The following is a 22,512-nucleotide window of genomic DNA, read 5'->3' on the forward strand; positions in this document are numbered from 1 at the left end:
ATTTCTTTTGTTTAGGCGCAAACCCTAATGCTGCCATAATACCATGAATAACATCTTTACAACTAGCCATTGCTTGCTAATTTTGGAGCACCAAAGACAAAGCTCAAAGGATTATTGTATGTAACGCAATTATAATGGTAAACTCTAGCCAAGGACCCCTATATATATATATATAAATCAAAGGACCCAATTATTTACCTAATTTGCAGTCAAAAAAAATATATTTACCTAATTAGACTTGAACTACGACGTGTGAATATGATAAGAGTAATATTTAAACAATATTGATATTATCATATTTACCAAAGCTATTTTCAGAAATAAAAATAATTATTTGGTAAATATATTTTAATTTATTATGACGGATTTCCAAATACAGTTAGAACTATCCGTATATAATAGCCCTAGTTAGTACTAATTCCAAACGCAAGGAGAACAAATCTATTAATTTTGATTAATGGGAATAGTATTTATCTATGAAATTAAAGACCTTTCCTAAATTAAATTGAACCTAGTAGTTTCTGCTTGAACTACATTCCGAAGCAACAATCACAAAAAAAAAAAAAGGAAGTAAAGAAGATAATAATTCCCCCCAACATTTATTTTGTAGTAACACATAAAAATGTGTAGTTATTTCAAAGGCTACGAAGGAGAATGCCTTCAAAAGTAATCCCAGGTCCGAATGCTAAGGCAAGTCCCCATTCTTCTCCACCATTTTCTTTGTTCTTCAACTCATCCCTCATGTACTCCATCACGTAGAATATAGTGTTGCTACTAACATTTCCGTAATCCATTAATGCTCTTCTACTACAGTTCAGCTTATCTCCAGTTAGTTTGAGAGCATTTTCGACTCTATTAAGAATCGCCGGACCACCAGGATGGACTGCCCAAAACAGCTCGTTATAGTCTTTCAATCCTTCCTTGCTCATAAGCTTCTTGCAAAACTCTTCGATGTTGTCCTCGATTTTGTGGGGTAAGTCCCTACCTAGCTTGAAGTTGATGCCTTCTTCAGTCAGGCAGCCATCGATCACGTTATGGGTCCCAGGCAAGAACTGTTGGACCGCGTAGTTGAGCTCCATAAATGGGCTTTCCCGGCTCAAATCTGGGTTTGACCCGATTACTACAGCTGCTGCTCCGTCTCCAAAAAGGGCAGCCCCAACAAGGTCGTAGGGGCGGTCCTTGTTTGGGGGACGGAAGCCCAGAATGGTGGTTTCGGAGGTGGTCAAGAGTACTCTGCTACCTGGGTTGTTCTCTGCTATGTCCTTGGCAACTCGCAAACCTGTCACCCCACCATAGCAGCCCAAGAAGTAAAGCATCACCCGGCCCACATCAGGCCTAAGCCCGAGCTCGGCAGAAAGGTACAAGTCACCCCCAGGTAATCTTATCTCACTGGAGGAGACATAAACAATATGGGTTATGTCTTGGGCTGGCCTGCCCCACTCCTTAATGCAAGCAATGCTGGCTTCAAGAGCCATTTCTACCACTGCCGGGTTTGCTATCTCTAACTTTTGCCTGATTGTTGGTGTTCCCTCAGTTGCAAGTTCTGGATGGCTGTCAAGAATTTCTTTGGACATCACCGTGTATCTTGTCTTCACTGTTGTTGTCTTGCCTAATCAAACCCAAAACAAATGGAAATTAATAAAACAAAATCAGCATACATTCAACTAGTGCAGAAAAACACTGGATAACAATTAACAATTAAGAATTTACTCGTAAGAGTGATTATTTCTAGACATTTGCTTAATTTTACTTACATAATCGCTCTAATTTCTCCTTCACGACCAAATCGTGGCAATTGGTATCGCGGATGTAACCTTCAACCAGGTGTTCCTGGGGAATGAGTTGCTTAGGGAAAGCCTTACCGATCGCAAGCACAGTAGCCTTGCCTAGAGTGGCAGTACGGTCGCTTGAAGCACCATTACCATTGGTTTTCAACATCATTACAATTTACAAGTCCTTTTCCAGATGGATCTTGTAAATTTGGTGCTTTGTGGGATATATTTTGAAGTTTTGACTAGGGCGCTTATAAATGGGGAGATCAGCTTTAGTCTTGGAAGAAAGTAGGTGAACAGGAAGTGCATGAAAAGAAAAATAATGCATTATTTAAGTCACCTTCTGTTTGGTTCACAACAATTAGCATCTTGGGACAAAATGGTGTGAAATGATTTTCTATAAGAGAAACAATCTTTTTCATTTCCTTATCTCTGCTGGTAAGGGGCAAATATGTAACCTGATTCTAACTTAAAATTTTCTTCTAATCCTGACTTCTGTTGTAGCACAAAAGGTTGCTATTATGAAACTATGTACAATGCATAGTAGTCATATTCCAAAATTATGTATATATACCACAAAATTGCTTACAGTAACTAAAATACAAATAAGTTGTTAATAAACCAGGCTTACTCAGATAGAAAAGGATGAAGATATTTTAAAACATAATTATGATACATACACTCCAACCTTTCCAAGACAGACAAAACAATTGACCATCTGATCATGGCACCCTGTTCGCAAGCAGCAAATTAAGAATACAAACTGTAATATTTACTGTAAATGAAAGGTCTTAAAGCACAATCATCACCTCTACTTCATTCTAAGAGGAAATGCAAAAGTTTTTTTTTTTTTTTTTTTTTTTTTTGGGGAGGGGGGGGGGGTTCATGGGTTATGGTAGCTGACTGTCTTGCACAAAAAGTTAGTAAACAACAGATGGATAAGAATAAAGAACTAAGAAGTACCAAATGAAAGCTTGGACTACTTTTTACTCATTTCGTCTTCAGCACCAAAATGATTGACATGTAGTAGTTCACTATCTTGAAGGCTTCCTGTAATAATACCTGTACAGAGAAGCCAGAGGGAAAAGGAATTCATAATTCATGTTCAGGTAAAAGTACAACTACCTTCGATTTTTTTTTAGTTGAGAGATATAAAATATTCCAAAGTTACAATTAAAAAAAAAAAAAATCGGAGGTAATATATATATATATATAAACGGAAACTTACACATAAATCTTGATGCCATATATGGAGGAATATTTTCGCAGAAGACGCTCAGTAGAGTACCAAATTGCTCGATCTGATCCATCTTGATACCCAACACGTGGCATGTGGATAGAGGCTGCTCACGTAATTTACGTAAGAAAATGTAGTTAGCCACAGATTATTGCAGAAAATAATCAGGACTTCAAGTGGACTCGGAACCAAAGGCTGGTCTTTGCCGCTCGTCATGAAAATAAATATAAATGAAAAAAAAGTTCTTGCAAGGAGAATGATCAGATTGAAATGACAAGCACTATGAATCTGAACAACGAAAGGCAATCAGTTACAAATGTGAGCAGAATCGATAAACCAGTAGCTTACTAGTCAAGAGCCATTAGTTCTAGGACTTAACGGAAATAAGAAGGTAACAACATATTCAACACAATCTTCAGCTAGTTTTAAGACAATGAAATCAGTAAATAATATTCGGCGGCAGCAACTGAAGCAGCAGGGTCATGATGTCATATAAGTGGTGGTGATATTAGGAAGACTGTAAAAAAGCAAGGTAGATTATGACTACAGTTTCTATAGGACAATGATCTACACTGTTGACAGTACACGTGATAATTAATGCACTAAGAAAAGTATTCATTTTAACTTCAAGATAAGATCATTGTCATCATATTATTACTGATAATAACATCAATGATAAATGCAGTTTCAAGTTTTGATCAGCACAGCACCACTGATCCAAGAACCCCTAACAACTCCAACAGGTTGGAATATATATTACCAGATTTTTGGGCAGCAGCAAATGATGCTTTGGATAAGCAAAGTTCCAAATCACTTGTAGAGATACTGCTACGTGGAATTTTACGCCTGGGATTGTACGACTGAACCACAGCTAAGGCAACCCACCAAGGCATCCCACCATCTTTGAGCCGCTCGCTTTCAGCATCTGCATGCCACATTGCCACCAAGATGTTACATCACTAACATAGCAATACAGTAGTCATTGATCATTGTAAACCACCAAACGATGTGCCAAAAACCCACAAGGTCTTCGAAGCCATATACAGTGATGAAACACTCAGATTCCTATAGCTCACGTAGAAGGAAAATCAACTAAAGTTGCTATATAACAAGCACTCAGATCTCAGATGAAAGTGCTGATTGTACCAGAAAGAGACCAAAAACAGATAAGTTCTCCAACCTATAGTGTGACCCAGCAGTCAGCAAAGATAAGTTTGGTAGGATTGAGATTATGAAACTTAATAGAATGTTCACAACAGTTCTATAACCACCCCAAAAAAAAAAAAAAAAAGGAAAGAAGAAGAAGAAAAGAAAATGGTGGTTGTCTGCAATACTTTGATTCATAAGCTAAAAATGACTACCATAAAAATAAACAAATAGTGTCAATAAATTTATCATTAACTAATAACTTCCACACATTAAAAAAAAAATTCCAATAGAGAATTCAAGTGCACTTTTGCAAGTCAATAAATAAAAAAAGACGAAGAAAGATAAGTGAATCGATGTTGGTCAATGCACCTTTTGTTCAAGCTTTAATTCACAGTAAAACTATTTGTTTTCGAGTTTCTTGTGCATTACAACTTTGAGAAAGGAACTAAAAGCAAAAGGAGTGAGTTTTTAGGATACCATCAGAAAGAATTTGAGTATTGGACCATTTAAGAGCCAACGATAAAAAAAAAAATTCAAAGTTAAACGCATACGAAACTGAACATGAAAACTTACCATCTACTTCTATTAGATGAAGATCTCCAAGATGAAGGTCTCCACATTCAGATGCACGCTCATATGCCTCTGGAATTTTACTGGAGAGTCTGGCCAATGCATTAAACATGCCACCACGGCCCCAAGTTCCAGAGTTATCAACACAGCTGATAGACAAACAAATTTATTTCTGATAGAAATCATCATACTGATACCAAAAATTGCAGTACAGAATTCAATAAACAGTCGAACAAAGCATACACAAATTTTGCAATAATGCCCATTCTCAGTATCCCTTTTTTCTTTGTGTGTGTGTGTTTTTTTCTTTTTTCTTTTTTTTATTTTTTTTTTTTTTGGGGGGGGGGGGGTCATGTCGCACCTAAACTAATATAAAGTATGAGACTACTGTGTGAAGTTGGCTACCATTATAGCAAATCATACTGACTCTAGGTAGGCATTCAAGAGCTTATATAACTTGAGGAAGGCACAGGGAAATAAAAAAAAAAAGAGTATAACAAGAGGCCACAGAGGATATAGCCAGAGGACAAACGGGTGTGCTTATTTCTTATATGCATCCTCTGCTTAGCTTAGGATTTAAAGTGTCAATGTTATTGGTATTTAATGGCTAAACCCAAGCCACAGCCTGTTTTCCAATATATTGCCAGAGAATAGAGTTAAGGTCAGGATTGAACCCTTCAATTTCTCGCACATAAACCTTGATATTTCAAAAAGGGCATTCTTTGTCCAACATATTATGTCATCAAGTCACTCATTTCACCCTCAACCTCAAAACACAAAGCAACCCCAGAAAAAAAAAAAAAAAAAAAAGACAGAGAAATAAAAAGAGATTCTGAAGGAAATGTAACAATACAAAAGCGATAAGAATAAATTCAGACTTTCAGCTTAAGCATGGACAATTGAGCATATCAGACTTTTATCCTTAACACTTTGTTTAGCAAGATAGAAAGGAAATGAAGGGGAGGGATACAATGAGAAGGGAAAAGAGGAGCTCCATATATCCTCCAAATCACTCCAATTCTGGAGGGATAGTGTTTATTATCGGCAAATACAAGTTAATCTGCCAGATTAACGAAATTTGTTAATCTGGTGGCATATTATGTAAATATGTTCAAAAGCTTGGCCAATGGTTTTGTACTTTTAACAGCTGTCCGATGACTTTATGCAACTAGCCTTTGATACTGTTAGTTGGCCATCCAAAAGACTGTAGCAAATTACGCATGTGTCCTTCACTTGGTAGATGAAAAGACGATTATACCCCCAAGATAAACAAATTTCGTTGATCTGGCAGATCAACTGGGCATGGCTTGTTTATTATAGCTTCTCCCTCCCTTTCTTCTCCAAGCTAATATCCAAACAAGGGAACTTGTTCCCTTTCCTTTCTCTCCATTTTCTCATGTCCAAACAAAGGGTAAAAGACATAAACTAATCCCCCATATCATGTCAAAACATGACAGCAAACCCAGTAAAATCCCAGAGGATAAAAGTGTTTGTGACCAGATACCCCCCACCCCAAACCCAGTTGCCAATGCATGGCACAAACTTCAGCTTGATCCCTACTGAAACTTCATACGCGGTATCAGCAACTTAAAGGAAATAACTAAACAAATAAGAAAAGAAAGGCCACTCATTACTCTTACGGTCTTGCCCAAATGTCTCGACTCTACAAAATACAACTGAACACATATCAAAAACAACAGCTTTACCTGAAGATAACGGCCGGCTCAGACGGACAAACATCAGATGGATTTGTACAATCTCCAAAGACAAAATTAACAGAACCTTGGTCTGACATCAAATCAGAATCTACAGGCAGGATTGGATCAGGAGTAGAAAGTGATTGGTATCCAAGCGTTTGCCACTTGGCCAACTTCTTTTCCTCTGCTTTCTTTCTCGCAGCCTCGAGCCTTTGAAGTTTTTCCTCGGATGTCACTCTCCTACTCTCCAGCTCCACGGGAGTGCTATCAACCGATTCTGATACCTCCTTAAATTTTTCTACCCAAGAACGATATGAAGCTTCATCAAGACCAGGGTCAACATTTATAGTAACATCAGCCCTTTCCATCCCAAAATCATTTCCACTTAGACTAATTGGAGTCAATGCAAACTCCCCAGTTTCCTCGTCAAATTTCTTCTCATTGCGCTTGGCAAGCACTCCAGCAGCCAATGCATCTAATTCTGACAGCGTTGGCTCACTGAAATTTTCTTTACTACTCTCTTCAGGATCAAATAAACGCAACCCATATATCATAGATTTAAGGTCGCCAGGCCCTGCCCCAGAGAGTTCTTTCCCCATGTGCTCTGAAGCTTCATCATCAATGACATTATGACTAAGTTGTAATTTCTTTCTCGCTCGCTGCATAATGACCTAATCAGTGAAGAAAACACTTGTTAGGCACCTTTGTTAATGCAGTGACTCCCGCACCTTAACTAACCACTTAGGGTCTGTTCCGATTGACTGAACTCAGCTGAGCTGAACTTATTAATTAGTGATTTTTAACTACGGATTAGTGATCTTTGATTATTTATTACTATACATATGTGTATATACAAATGTACATATTATTATTAATATTATTATTATTATTATTATTATTATTATTATTGTTAATATTATTATTATTATTATTATTTATTGATGATTATTATTATTATTTATTGATTATTATTATTAGTATTATTATTTCAATTATTATTGTTATTATTATTATTATTATTTATTGATGATTATTATTATTATTATTATTATTATTATTATTATTATTATTTATTACCTATTGATTATTATTATTATTATTATTGTTAATATTATTATTATTATTATTATTATTATTGTTAATATTATTATTATTATTATTGTTGTTGTCGTCGTCGTCGTCGTAATAAGAGCTTAAAAGAATGAAATTTGGCTTTATATCATTAGCAATATCATTAGACGTAAATTAAGAGCTGAACTGAATTGAACTGAGCTGAGCTGAATTTCAACGGAAGAGAACAGGCCCTTAATCTCACCTCTTCAATAGAACGCCCTGTAACAAGGTTTATTGACAGCACATGGTTCATCTGACCAATCCGATGTGCGCGCTGCAATGCTTGTTTATCAACTTGAGGATTCCAATCTTGCTCATAAAATACAACCTGCAATTATACTTGATAAAATCACTAAATTTATATCATATACCATGGGTACGAATAAAAAAATTCTTAACTGCAACCCGCCAACCCTGCAATTGATGGCAAAGAAGACAGTAATCTTAAAGAATTGTACAACGCGGGCTACAGACAGAGTTATTACATGGCATGTGAATAAATGGAATCTAGAAACTTCCTCAATCAGAAAGTTTTTCATATCAGATTCTACTCAAAACCAAACAAAAAAAAAAAAAAAAAAAAAAAAAAAAAAAAAAAAAACAATTGCACTAATAACTACTGAAGTAGCACTTTAGTAGACATTGAATACAAATTTGTTATGTAACACTGCAAGGTGTTCACAAAAAAGTACACTCCAACACCCTCTCTCCACCCCCACCCCATAGGAAGAAATAAAAAGGGAGAGACAAGAAAAATCATAATTCTTTAAAGTAAAACCAAACTATCGACTTTTGGTTACAGATTCACAAAATACCTATTTTCTTAGGAATATTCCAAGCATACTAACATCTATGAAAAAAGAGCTTGCAAGAATGAAAAAGTTTCCAAACAAAAGTTCAACTTTCAACGAAATGACACCATCTTTTACATCTTGGGCATGTGCATAGGACCTCTGGAGAGTCCAATAAAATATTGCGATGGACAGAAATATGCACAAACGGCACAATGTTATTGCGATGGACAGAAAAATGCACAAACGGCACAATGTTAAATGCGATATTTAAACATCCCCAGAGAAAACTAGGAAATACTGTAAGAATTTCTATACACACTACCGAATGAAGTAGGACATACAGTGTCAGCAGCCATGAGATTCAAACCTACTCCACCAGCTCTTGTAGATATCAAAAAGACAAAAGCACCTACTTCACTGGATACTGAGTTTGCATTCCCAGGGGTTGATAGATGGCTAAAATTTCTTATTGCAGCAAAACGCTCTTCTGCTCGAACTGACCCATCAAGGCGCTCATAAGAGTAACGACGTAACTCCAAATAATCCTAAACATCCAGGGAAAGTATTCTCAGTTTATAAACCAATCTACATAAACATAATTATGCTTTCTCACAGTCCTCAAAAGAAAAATAAAGGAAGATACCTGTAAAATATCAAGGGTCTGGGTCATCTGAGCAAACAATAGAACACGGTGTCCAGATTCGTGCAGCTTTTGAAGAAGTTGATCCAAAATCATAAGTTTACCACTAGCCTGAAACAGAGTAAAACCAAATATGTTCTTATCAATATGTTTGTTACATATAATAATGGAAAAATAGCATTTACATACATTATCCTATGCAAACCAAAGAAAAGCCAATTAAAACCGAGGCAAAACAAAGATACCACCATGAACACCAAAAAAACTTGTCCAGTGTAGAATCCTCTGTTGCACCAAACTTCTTCTTCCCCAACCCCCCCCCCCCCCCCCCAACCAAAAGAAAAAAAAATCCATGCAAGCGCAGTGTCGTGCAAAAAAAATCACCTGAACAAGGTGTTCACCCTCTTCATACGGTTCAGGTTCAATACCAGGGAAGAGATAAGGGTGACTACATGCCTTTCGTAGCTGGACTACCTGAACAAACACAACATATACAAATATTAAATCTCAATAACAAAAGATAGTCGATATTGAAACAGTAGCTGCCCAAGTCCAAAAGTACTCCTAAACAATGTCAATTAACAGAAAAAGTTTAGTTATGTCAATCATGTTAAATTATAGAGAATTTTCTAGCAAAATCTATTTTCAACTTGAGGAAATTGAACCATATTAAAATTAAAATGTGTCTCATTTTAGCGTGATCAGATAGATATATGTTGGGATGGATAAGGATTCCAAGCAAGAATAATACCAAATCCCAATGCAAAAGGATACAAAGATCATGATACACAAACTCTTGGATTGAGGGTTATTGTTTTCTCTTTTCAGTTCTTATTATAAGCTGCAAGTATATTTCCTCAGAAAGGATAGCATAATGACTCGGAGATTGTCTTTGTTTTTATTAAAGACCGCATAAAGGACACCTATCCGGAATTCGGGACATAATGTAGCAACATATTTTGCCACTAACAAAGCAATTAACTGTCAAAACTATATGATCTGTACTTCAGTCTCAAGAGTATAATCGCGGAGATGACTTACAACATTCTGCAATGATGGGACATTCGATGTTGCAGAAGACAAAGCAAGAAGTCTAGGGAGCTCTTTCCTTAAAATTGATGTATAAACACTCTTCTGCAAGGCTACTAGTGGTACCATCCTGTAGAATTGCAAAATATAAGATTCTTTTATGTCATACAATTTATTTTAGCTACCTAAGGTTAATTCTTACAAAATTTGCAGATGAATAACATACATGAATTAATAAAAATAAAAAATAACGCAGTAAGTGGTAATAGAAGACCAACACTGTAATCTCAGTAAGAGGAGGCAACACAAGAGTTCCACATTCAACAAGCTTAGATTTTGTCCTGCGTAGCATAAACGCTCCCAGCAAGCACTTCAAAGTGCTAAGCTGCTCCTTAACCGCGGCACCATCATGGCCTGATGAGGAAATTTCAAGGAAAAATAGAAGCAACATAGAAAGCGCTCAGTCAAATAAGCTGTTCACTGTAAAAATTTTAAACTGTTCTTAAATTATAAGCAAATAGACTTAACTCGTTTAAATGGTTCTTGAAAGGTATTCATAAATACTTATATAGACAAATGCAAGTCAGCAGATATGTGCTCAAAGCAATTAGCAATTCATTCAACCAAGAAAAGTAAAGGATGATAAAATTGTGTTTTCTTCCAATTTTATTCACCAGGAAACCCTTTCTCCTTTTTCGAGGTCAAGTACGCAAGAAAAGAAAAAATGAAAGTGCTGTACAAAGTGCATCAGAGCTCAGAACTAGGAACAGGAAATCATGTACACTAAATTTCTGCGCATAGTTTGACACAGCTAGACAATAACCAACTTTCATTCAAAACTGCTAACAAAAAATACAAAATCGAACAAAAGAGGAGACTCATTTTCTGGGAACATCTAGTAAATAGAAATTTTAAGCCATCATTTCCTTGCTTCATAGACTATTTTGGTACACTCCTTGCCAAGATGCACAAGCATAGACGTAACAAGAGTAAATGAGACATAAGAACTGCAGCCTACATGCCAATAATATGCCATGTCCATTTGCAAACAGTAGGAAGCAAATTGAAAATAGAGGCTGAGTGAAATACCCCATTTATTAGTCAATGGCATGTAAATCAATCCCAGGGTCATTCAGCCATATGAGCACACTGGTTAAAAGTTTGAAACCTCTACCTCTAAGATACACTCTTGACTTATGTTTGAGACACACCACATTTCATAGACAAACATCCATTAGTAACTATCAATCTCTTGACAATTCTAATAATAATAATAAATAAATAAATAACAAAAAAATATATACATACATAACAAAGACACTAAAGCCTAAGACCATGTTATCGTCGCTTTTAAGGATAAGTTGCTCAATCATTTGCTTTGCTAACAGCTAACTTGTATCTAGCTGCTCATACATTATAATGACGAAGATACAATACTCTCCAAGGTTCCCTTCAATACAAATTTCTGCCTACCTTCTTTTCTTTCTACCCTCCCTCTACTTATACTAAGGTTACAAACTACTAACCTGATAATACTATATTTACCAAATTTCCCAAACTACAATTGACAATTACTAACATACTAAACTACCCATAATACCCTCCCTTAAGTCATTCAGTACATAAGATGGTTAGAATAGCTAGAAAAGTTTACTGAAAAAACTTGAAAACAATTTTATAACCTCAAATAGAGGTAGCAGCCAACTGACTAAGCAATGTGAGATTGTGAAGAAAGAATACCAGCAGAAGCATCTCCTACAGCCTTAAATGTGTGAAGAAACTGCTCCAATGTTCCAAAAACAGATGGCATACAAAAATGCATCAATGCCCAAAGTTCAGTAAGGTTGTTTTGGATGGGTGTGCCTGTCATCAGCAAACGTCGTGGCATTACATAACACTCTTTGAGCACGCCATACAGAACCTGTGGGTGAGGCACTTTAAAATTTCATAAAATGCAAAATAGCTTAGTATTCGGTATTGAATATACTTTATTTACATTCCAATTGGAGGCATTTACCAAGAAAGGGATAATCTTTTAGCTTGCATTGGGGATATTATAGAATCCACATTCATCACAAAAATAGGGAGGAGGTTTGAGAGTTTTAGTTTTATTTTTTACAGCATTCCAAGTACGTCCTCGGTTTTTATTCTACCTAATTCATTTTAGGATGTTTTGAATTAATTCCATCATTTCCTTTTTAGGAATGCTGAAATTCTTCAAATGACAACACTACTTATCCCAAATTTCACATAAATTGTTTCTTTTAAAAGTAATCAGTCTCTCTCCTACACTATGGCACCCAAAGAAGAAATTGGAAGACAACATGTTCCACAAAGTGAGGACAAACCATTATATATTTGAAAGTTCCAAGTTCCAACATACACAGCATAAGTTATTTATTTTCAACAATTAGGAAAGAGCATGAGGTGTCCAACTTACACTTGAAGAATTTTTAAGCCTTTGAGCTTCGTCAATCACAGTGTAATGCCATTGAAATTGTGAAAGGAAGTCTTGATCAATCAGCGCAATGTCATATGTCGTCAAAAGGACATCGAAATGTAATGAAGGCATCTGCAATCCATTCAGAATCCAAATTCAACTACCATAGCATATATAAGTGTATATTGCATATTTATTTTTATTTTTTAAAAAAATAAAATAAAAAAAATTAAGGAAATTTTGACTTTTGCTACCTGTCAAACATGTCAAACAGGTCGATTTAACTTTTGCTACCTATGAAAACTTTTATTTTATTTTACTACCTATCAAATCCCGTTTTTTAAATTTCGCTACCAGTTCACGGAATCCGCTAATAATTCCGTTAGTGAGATCCAGCCACCCTCATTACCACCTTCCGGCCACCACTCCCTCCTTAGCCACCCCTGCAGCCCCTCCCTCAACTTCCACCCCCCTCCACCACCCTCATCCATCACTGCCCACCTCAAGCCAGCCACCCTCGTCCCTCCACCACCTTCATCCATCATTGCCCACCTCAAGCCACCCAGCCACCTCCCTCCACCACCCTCATCCATCACTGCCCCCCTCGAAAGCACCCAGCCACCCACCCACGAAATAGCCCAGAAACGCCCAGCTCACGAACCCACATGCGAGACCACTCCATAGCAACACCACCCCATCGCGACCCAACCCCACCCGTACCCACCTGCGACACCTCCTAGCCACTCGAACCCCCTTAACGAAACCCCTAAATTTTGAAATCAAATTGGGGGAAAATTTAGGATTTTTAATTTTTTCGAATCAAACTCATTGATTTCAAAACGAAAACAACAATTAAATACATGATTTTGCAATTCAAATGCAAACAAACAAAATCCCTAAAACAATTTCGACAATATTGTTCGAATTATGCCCAAATTCGAACCAATTTCGAAGGAGGGAGATGGGTGGGTGGCTTGAGGTGGGCCAGTAATGGATGAAGGGGGAAATGGGGGGTTGCGTAGGGAAAGGGGGGGGTGTAGGGGTGGGGGAAAGGGAAAGGGGGGCTGCGTAGGGAGGGGGTGGGTTCGCGCGCCGGCGCCGGCCGAAACTCTGGGTGTCGGCCGCCGGGAGGGGGGTGGCAGGGATGGCTGTTTTTTTTTATATTATTTTTAATTTTTTAATTTAATTTATTATTATTTTTTTAAAAAAAATAATAAACTTAACGGAACCCTAACAGATTCCGTTAACGGGTAGCAAAATTTTAAAAAAGTGCATATGTTAGGTAGTAAAATAAAATAAAAGTTTTGATGGGTAGCAAAATTGAAATCGAGTTGTTTCACAGGTAGCAAAAGTCAAAAAATCCAAATTTTAAAATTAAAAAAAAAGGTTGTAGCAGCAATTCACATGTAATCAAAAGCCATATCATAATCAAAACATACATCAGTAGATGAAGATTGTGCTTGAACATGTTCATACATTGTCCTCCTCAGCATACGCCTGTGCTCTTTATCACCAACATAACTGAGAACCCTCAACTTAGGAGCAAATTTCTCTATTTCTGACACCCAACCATCTATCACACTTAAGGGGCACAAGACCACTGCATAAATTAGAAAGACATTTGAATCAGCTAAGGAAATAAAAAAAGATGAGTAATGATGTATGATCCAAAAGATCAAAAGATGTTGACTCACAGAATGGCCCGGGCAATCCTTTACAGAACTTCAGGTAGCCCAGAAAAGTGATGGCTTGTAAAGTTTTACCCAATCCCATCTGCCAATATTTCAGTCCAGAACAATAAAAACAGAACCAAGGACAAAATCAAAAATATATTAATATTCTTCAAGATGCTTTACATCACGGTGATGCCTATGTTCTACTTTCATCGTCATTACACTTATAAAATAAACGTGTTGCAATATGACATTTGAGAATTTGACACATAGCTGCAGGGTTCCTGAAGGTATCATACCTCATCTCCTGCAAATACACGGGCATATAAATGTAAGTAAAGAGAAAAAAGTAATGATCCAAACCCCTTTGTTGTCAGGCATTGTAACACAAAGCAACAGTTACTATAAACTGCTATCAATCTGAAAGAACAAATAATTCAAACTTTTGAATATTTAGTACTTACTTCAAAAAGTTCAAAAGTTATAAACATCATATAATTTCAAAATCTATATAGTTCAAATATAACAGACATATTAATCCTTTTATGAAATCAGCAATGAAACTCATTAACATATGCTTCGAAAACAATGAACATATCCGATATTTGTTCATTATAGTAGAACAATTTGTTCATTCAAAACCGGGATACACCATCCAGACTCCGAGTGCAGGTAATATCTGGTACGAAGTATGCATTAAGGCATTAGAGTACCTATTACTCTATTAGTTTGAATATACTAGTCCAAAAAAAAGGTTATTAGAAAACCCGATAAATATCACTTATTCGAAACCTCTTATATCAAAATTATGTCGAACAACTACCTATTAGTACAATTTTTGCTAGCAATAACACCTCCATCAATCTAAGCAATAATCTAATTCAACATTCAATTAATCATCATAGAGCTCTAAACTAACTACTAAGCATAATGATCATCCTCATTTCACCACAAAATGCAATAAAATTAGGGTTCTATACTCAAATTAATCTCATTTTAGCTTAAACAAAGTACACAACTTATAATCAAACAAAAAAACCAACCTAGGTTTTTAAAAAAAAAAATTCCTCATAAATAATTTAACATCAATTAATACGCATAAAAATCATAAAAATTCAATGAAAAAAAGGAGAGAGAATTGTGGAACGAACCGAGAATAACGTTGACGCCGGTAAGATAACGGCGAATAAGCCATGAGACGCCGTCAATTTGGTGAGGTTTAAGGGTGGCCGTAACTCCGATTTCATCACAGTTGAACGGCGCCGGAGAATCATCGGCGGCCGTTATAATCTTGGCCGCCGCTTTCAGGCGTTGTTCGTACGACATAGCCATTTTCTCTCTCCTCTGAAGTTAACCGTCAATGGAAGTGAAGATTGAAGGAAGAGGGTTTGGCGGGAGAGTTGTATTTTTTCAGAATAAAGGAAACTTGTTGAAACTTGAAAGATGGTCATAAAAGCTGGTGTTTATGTTTGCCACGTTGTTTGCTGTTGTGGCAGGTTTTTAAGTTGCTGATTCACTGATTTTAGTTGTTACTCCCGCATGCCGAAACCACCGTAGGCTTGTTTGTTATCGTTTTTGGTTATGGTGGTCGAGAATTTTTTTTCAGGTCACTAATCAAACATACATATGTTAGGTTATCCGTTCTCAACTACTTTTGCTTGAACGGTAGTCTATAAGCATCCTAGATGGCTTGTTCTTTTTTTTTTTTTGAGAAAAAGTTAAAAGTACCATTAATCAAGTTTTGGAAAAATTGTCCATTAGTACATAAGAAGCAACATCGTGAGTAAACCAAAAGGTACTATCCTAGCTGGCTAGCTAGGTGATGGGCTACATAATTCTCATCCCTATAAAGTTCCCTCAAAACCAAATTGTCCATTAATCAAGATAGCTTGTCCATAAGTAAATGGATAATGTACAAAAATGAAAACAACTACCCTTATTCTGAACATCCTTAAAAGAGAGTTGGCAGATGTTGAGGATATGTTCGTTGTTATTTTTGCTATTAACGAATATGGTTATTCCCCTTTATAATTTATTCAAGTTACACTCATTTTGTGTAAGATTTATTAACTTTAAATGACAAATCAATTTCAAATAAGAACAGTTGGATATAGTATAATTCCTTCATAAACTCTCGACTTTTATAGCAACAAAATAATGAACAACTAACAATGTGCGAGTGAGGAGGGTGGTGGTTTCTTGGCGGTAAAGAATAGAGTTTTTCTTGATTAAAAACTAACATCGTTAGATTTGTTACCAATAGATCATTAGTTTTTAGAATTGTGCGTGTACAAACACACAAAATTACAAAATAAAAATGACTATACATGTAATTTGGAAAAAGAACAAAGCAACTTTAAAATTTTATGTGATTGATTGCCAATATTATTACAACCATAACTAGTTTCTAAACGTATAACAAATTTAAAAACATAGAAGCATGTAATTATTTCAGGGTAATGAAGATCTAAATATGCATCATACACTTATATTCGAAATAAATAGTTCAAAACATCAAACCGAGAATCATAATTGAATTATTGATTATGCCATACAAAAGCATATCTTTTTTTCTTCTAAATCATATAGTAATAACATCATCAATTTTATTTGAGTGCCTAGACAAATAATAGACAACCATCATTACAATTGGGTACAAAAAATACTAATATTCCAAATATGGAGCAAACCAATGCATCCATTAGGAAGCACAACAACAAAGTCAAACTATACAAAGAGGTAGTGCACTAGCACTAATAATTGATTGAACCAAATTTGCTAATTAACTCCAATTAACTCTATGATGATGATGCAAATTGAACGGTTAGTATATAAGTTTTATTTTATAAATATGATCCTTTTCTTGTCATTGCTAGGGAGCAAGCCAACATCAACAAGCATTAATACTAATATGATCAAGCATATAATCATTGAGAATCATATTACTTCCATTGTGTTATTATTGTTAAATACAATTGTTTAATGATGATCAAGAATCATATTACTTCCATTGTGTTATTATTGTTAAATACAATTGTTTAATGATGATCAATTCTTGTCGCGGTGACATTTGAGTTACTTGGAGAAGTAATTAAATTAAGTTAGGATGTTGCTAGGCACGGCATCAAATTTTCCTCAGAATTGAATATTCATCTTGTCATAATTTTTTTTAAAAAAAAATAAAAACTCAAAGTTATAATAAGAAATACGATTATCATTTATGAAACTGACATTTTATTATTCCATATGCATTTTTATGCGTTTTTAAATATATTTGTATAAGGTTTATATTAAGATAAACGCCAAATCTTTTGTTTGATGAAATTTCCCAAAATAATATATGTGACTGTTATTTTCAGACGGAGAGAATAATAAATGATGATTCTGTTAAAGAGTCAATTTCCTTTTCTTTAAAATAATTACCCAAACAACTCATAATGTGACGGTTTTTATTATAATATGATAGGTGCTGGACCAAAGTAGGTGATTTAGAGTTGTACAATTTACTAAATCAATAATTCAATACAAAAATGAAATTCCATTAAGGGCAACAAACCATGTAAAAGCAACTAACAAACATACTTATGGCAAAGTGAAACAACTAGTATGTCTGCCATTTGTCCATGAAAATTTTAACAATATTGTGTGCATTTTCATTGTAGTGGTTGGACCCACCAAGAAAAAATTGCAAAAATAATGTCCAACACTATTGGAGAGTCTTCAATTGGGCTAAAACACTTATTTGGAATGCAATTATATATAGCATAATAGCAATACCAATGCCAACACCAATCTCTCGGAGTAGCCCCATCCACCACTTACGAGCCTAAGTCTAAATTCCTCTTCAAAATCTCTCTCAAGATGCTAGCTAAGCCTTGCCACATAATTACTCCGACTATCTTTCGGACACCAGAAAACTTTGTACCCCGTGCAATACAATTCCGTCATAAAGCCACCACTACCCAACCTACACCCATTGTCGTACCTGATAGACGAGTTTCAACCCAAGAAATTATCGACGAGAAGATCGTGGCATTTTGGGACTACCAATTTTTGTTCATGTCACAAAGGTTGGAAGTACCAAATCCTATTAAACTTAAACTCATTGAAGGTGCATTACCAAAAGACTTCCCATTAGGTACATACTATCTTACTGGGCCGGGCCTCTTCATTGATGATTATGGATCAAATATCCACCCGCTCGATGGTCACGGGTATTTAAGGGCCTTTGAAATTAATGGGCCGAAGGGAGAAGTGAGATTCTCAGCTAAGTATGTTAAAACTAAGGCCCAAATGGAAGAATGTGACCCAATAAGTGGGTCTTGGAGGTTTACTCATAGAGGCCCATTTTCTGTGTTGAAAGGTAGTAAGATGATTGCAAATACTAAGGTGATGAAAAATGTGGCAAATACTAGCATCTTAAAATGGGGTGGACGTTTGTTTTGTTTGTGGGAAGGTGGGACTCCATATGAAATTGAACCCCAAACTTTGGATACAATTGGAAGTTTCAATTTTTTCAATGATGATAATAATATCATTGAAGGTAGTGTCGATCGACCTCATGCTTGGGATGTTGTTGCCCGTATACTGAAGCCTATACTCCATGGTGCGTAATATAAAATATGCGTTTGATTTAATGAATCAAATTGAAGTTACTTCTCTTGCTAACACTTTTTGAACATCATTTGTTCAATTTGCAGGAATTTTCAAGATGCCATCAAAAAGATTATTATCACACTACAAGGTTGACGCTCAAAGAAAACGACTTATCGTTATGGCATGTAACGCAGAGGATATGGTACTTCCTAGAAGTCACTACACTTTCTATGGTATACAAAGTTTATTATATTTTCCCACTCACTTGCATATTTTAAACTTTGTCATATTTCTAGTATATATATGAACTCCAAGCAATTAAGTCTCCAATAAATATAGTTGGTGATAACTCATTTTAATTATGATCTATTAATTATATATGGAGTACATTCTTATTGCACATCTAACATATTTTTAATGCATCACTAATGTGTTGCCCAGGCATTGCACCGAGTTGCTACTTTAATTATTCCTTGTGATTATATGAATTTGATATTCATAATGTCTTTTTTTTTTTAATTAGACTTTGTGATTATCAATTATATGCATTTATTTTCATGTTTATAACATAGTTGATAGTTGACTTAGATGGTTAAATAACAATCTTTCTTATAAGAGGCTGTTAATGATCATTAATTTATTGTATTAATTTGCTACTAACATTCTTGTAACGAGTTAATGACCTTTTTATTTTATACTCTGTATTTTTTTGACAGAATTCGATCCAAACTTCAAATTATTGCAAAAGAGAGAATTCAACATTTCCGGTCATTCAATGATTCATGATTGGGCTTTTACCGATACACATTACATATTGTTCACTAATCACGTGAAGTTGGACGTATTAGGTAATCAAATACATAAATATACATACGATTACTATAACTATATGAAAAAACGTACACCAGAGTATCATAATCAATTTTCATTAGATTAAAATTGGTTAAACCATTGAAACAAGGTTTAATGTTTTATTACCTAGCTAAAATCATTTACATACATTGTGTTTGATACAATATCACAGGAACAATGGCAGCTATATCTGGAAAAGCACCTATGATATCAGCTCTTTCAGTGAACCATAAAAAGCCAACATCTTCCATTTACATCCTTCCTAGATTTTCAAGCAATACAACCAACTGTAATTCTGATGAATACTGGAGAAAACCTATAGAAGCTCCACAACTGTGGCTGTTACATGTTGCTAATGCATTCGAGAACGTCGATGATGATGGAAACCTTAGGATTCAAATCCATGCTACTGCTTGTGCTTATAAGTGGTTCAACTTTCAAAAGATGTTTGGTAAGCCATTTATATTTTTATTACAAATGAAAAAAAAAAAAAAAAAAAAGATGCACATAATAGATTTTTGTTTAAGAATTATTTATGAAAATTGCTCCATTATTTTGTATATGATATATATATATATATATATATATATATATATATATATATATATATTTATATTTCACCAAATAGTGAATTACTCTTTCAACATATAGATATTCATTGTCATTACATTAAATTTTGATAGGATACAATTGGCAAAATGATAAATTAGACCCTTCAATGATGAACTGTAAAGAAGGGAAGGAGCAACGTTTGCCTCAACTCATTGAGGTAAGTATCTTACTTTTTAAGTTTTTATTTTACAACCCAATCTAATAATTAAGGGCGTGTTCGGCGTTAGCTTTTGAGTAGATTTTAGGTAGCTTTTAGTGGTTTGACTTGGTCAAACCACTACTCAACAAAAATTGTGAGTGTTTGGCAAAGTAATGGTTCAAGTAGCTTTTAGTGATGGAGGTAGCTTTTATTAGCTTTTGAAGTAGCTTTTGAAAATTTAATGTATAGTTTACCGCTAGTCAACCACTACTTTACCGAAAAATCATACCTAAATTATCTTTTTTCACAGCTAACAGCTTGTTGACAGCTAACATCTATCTCCAATTCTCCACAACTCACAGCTATCTCCACAGTTACACCTACCTTCACAGCTACATTTTACCGAACATGCCCTAAGTATGTAAGCATATTTCAAAATCTTTAGTTAGTTGTTCCTAATATTTTTTTTTCTTGCAAATTATTACAGGTGACAATCAAATTAGATAAGAACAGAAAACATCGAGAATGTTCAATAACACGTTTAAACAATCGCGCAAAATCTTCAGATTTTCCAATGATTAATCCGGAATATTGTGGTTACAAACATAGATTTGTGTATACAGCAGCTTCTTGTGGTTCACATCAAACATTATCACATTTTCCCTTTGAAACAATACTCAAACTTGATAAGTTAACTAAAAAAGTATGTACATGGGCTCCTGGTATTCGTCGATTTGTTGGGGAGCCAATGTTTGTCAACAAAGGATCGTTTGGTGATGAAGACAATGGATATCTTCTGGTAGTAGAGGTGAGATTTTGAGTACTCTTTTCTACATAATATGTAAAAAATTTCATGTTACATGAAAAATCCATATATTATAGCTCAAATCAGTACATGTGTATTTGATAATATATCATAAACCACTCAGTATAAACTAAATTATGATTTATATGTTGCAGTATGTGGTCTCGCGGCGAATGTGTAATTTAGTGATCTTGGATTCAAAACGGATTGGTGAGGCAAGAGCCGTTATTGCAAAATTTGAAGTTCCAAAATCGTTGACTTTTCCTTTAGGCTTTCATGGTGCTTGGACTCTTAAACAATGATGTAGGTTGGAATCAAGATACGGGGGATAAGATTTTGAACAACAACCTTATTTTTGTGTTTCAATTTTTTTGGTAGGTTTGTATGGGATTTGGGTGTGATTTGCCTATTTTATGTATACTAGCATAGTGCCCGTGCGATGCACGGATTATAAATCAAATTATTAAACCCGTAGAAAAAATAAAAACAAAGGTAATTCATTTACTATTAAAGGACTTGTACTAATGGTCAATAAAAAAAAAAAAGGAACGTTATTTGAATAGTATTTTATGTTATTTAAATTTCTTTTAATTTTTTATAATGTTATTTTATTAATTGAAAAATAATTGAATAATACTCCACATAGCTATATAAGAAGTGGACTAATTTATTTATATCTCCCGTTGAGAAAAAACTAAAATTTTCTTATCATACCATCCGCATTAGTAGCTATAATCAATCTAATATATACATGTTTTATTTACCCGTCGCACTCATTAAATCTATAGACACAATAATAACCTTATATTTGACCTACCAGAACATATATTTTCCTAAGTTAAGCATTGTGCCAAAAACTATATATTATATAATAGTCATATATATAACTAACAGCTGATTAAATATAGTATACGACACAAATACTTCGTATATAGGTAAAGATACTAATAATTTTACATAAATAAAATATACGGAGTATATATTACTAAGATTTATCCCTACCTTAATTATAAAAAGGTTGACAAAACTCTTATAATAGTTCATGGACATTTATATATCTAAAATGTTCTTTTTACATATATTTTCCCTCATTTAATTTTAAATGCCTTAAAATTGTCTCTTGAATTCGCTAAATTGATTTAAAAGGTTATGTTTATTTCAATATTTAAAGTCATTTACTATTTTCATTTCCTTTTGTTTTAATTTTTCTATTTAGAATTTATTCACTAGACGAAAATATAAATTGGCCACCAGTTCAAAACCCCCCTATGCCACCGGTTTTGAACCACTGGGCATTTGGGGGGTGGCAATAATCGTATAAAAAGCCACCGGTTCAAAACCAGTGGCAATAACCCTTCCCGCTTTTTTTAAAGAGGTTATTGGCACCGGTTCCT

General features: G+C 34.8%; 3 protein-coding genes across 3 annotated transcripts; 1 reads left to right on the forward strand and 2 right to left on the reverse strand.

Annotated features, from left to right (window-relative positions):
* Positions 1–330: 330 nt before the first annotated feature.
* LOC110714012 (type III polyketide synthase A-like) lies at positions 331–1,987 on the reverse strand. Its single transcript, XM_021892468.1, has 2 exons — positions 1,755–1,987; positions 331–1,609 (listed from the first exon to the last, which is right to left on the reverse strand). The coding sequence occupies exons 1-2, from the start codon at positions 1,939–1,941 to the stop codon at positions 636–638; spliced, it is 1,161 nt and encodes a 386-aa protein (XP_021748160.1). The 5' UTR covers positions 1,942–1,987; the 3' UTR covers positions 331–635.
* Positions 1,988–2,511: 524 nt separating this feature from the next.
* On the reverse strand, positions 2,512–15,943 carry LOC110714011 (probable helicase CHR10). The gene is made up of 17 exons (XM_021892467.1): positions 15,266–15,943; positions 14,414–14,421; positions 14,136–14,214; positions 13,881–14,041; positions 12,442–12,573; positions 11,742–11,922; positions 10,280–10,415; positions 10,014–10,131; positions 9,357–9,446; positions 8,976–9,083; positions 8,674–8,877; positions 7,741–7,866; positions 6,435–7,096; positions 4,732–4,877; positions 3,770–3,934; positions 3,001–3,115; positions 2,512–2,834 (listed from the first exon to the last, which is right to left on the reverse strand). The coding sequence occupies exons 1-17, from the start codon at positions 15,444–15,446 to the stop codon at positions 2,807–2,809; spliced, it is 2,640 nt and encodes an 879-aa protein (XP_021748159.1). The 5' UTR covers positions 15,447–15,943; the 3' UTR covers positions 2,512–2,806.
* Positions 15,944–17,850: 1,907 nt separating this feature from the next.
* Positions 17,851–21,646, forward strand: LOC110713951 (carotenoid cleavage dioxygenase 7, chloroplastic). The gene is made up of 7 exons (XM_021892403.1): positions 17,851–18,720; positions 18,815–18,943; positions 19,427–19,558; positions 19,735–20,013; positions 20,246–20,331; positions 20,801–21,121; positions 21,274–21,646. The coding sequence occupies exons 1-7, from the start codon at positions 17,976–17,978 to the stop codon at positions 21,418–21,420; spliced, it is 1,839 nt and encodes a 612-aa protein (XP_021748095.1). The 5' UTR covers positions 17,851–17,975; the 3' UTR covers positions 21,421–21,646.
* The last annotated feature ends 866 nt before the right edge of the window (positions 21,647–22,512 follow it).

The sequence above is a fragment of the Chenopodium quinoa genome, unplaced genomic scaffold (assembly GCF_001683475.1).
Source record: "Chenopodium quinoa cultivar QQ74 unplaced genomic scaffold, ASM168347v1, whole genome shotgun sequence".
In the NCBI taxonomy this organism is placed as follows: domain Eukaryota; kingdom Viridiplantae; phylum Streptophyta; class Magnoliopsida; order Caryophyllales; family Amaranthaceae; genus Chenopodium; species Chenopodium quinoa.

Coding starts and splice junctions, on each gene's coding strand:
- LOC110714012 (XM_021892468.1), bottom strand. CDS start 1,941: ATGATGTTGAAAACCAATGGTAATGGTGCTTCAAGCGACCGTACTGCC. Junction 1,610..1,754: donor GGAGAAATTAGAGCGATTAT/GTAAGTAAAATT, acceptor GGGTTTGATTAG/GCAAGACAACAACAGTGAAG.
- LOC110714011 (XM_021892467.1), bottom strand. CDS start 15,446: ATGGCTATGTCGTACGAACAACGCCTGAAAGCGGCGGCCAAGATTATA. Junction 12,574..13,880: donor CACAATCTTCATCTACTGAT/GTATGTTTTGAT, acceptor AATGGATTGCAG/ATGCCTTCATTACATTTCGA. Junction 7,097..7,740: donor CAGGGCGTTCTATTGAAGAG/GTGAGATTAAGG, acceptor TTCACTGATTAG/GTCATTATGCAGCGAGCGAG.
- LOC110713951 (XM_021892403.1), top strand. CDS start 17,976: ATGCTAGCTAAGCCTTGCCACATAATTACTCCGACTATCTTTCGGACA. Junction 20,014..20,245: donor CAACTTTCAAAAGATGTTTG/GTAAGCCATTTA, acceptor AAATTTTGATAG/GATACAATTGGCAAAATGAT. Junction 21,122..21,273: donor GATATCTTCTGGTAGTAGAG/GTGAGATTTTGA, acceptor TATATGTTGCAG/TATGTGGTCTCGCGGCGAAT.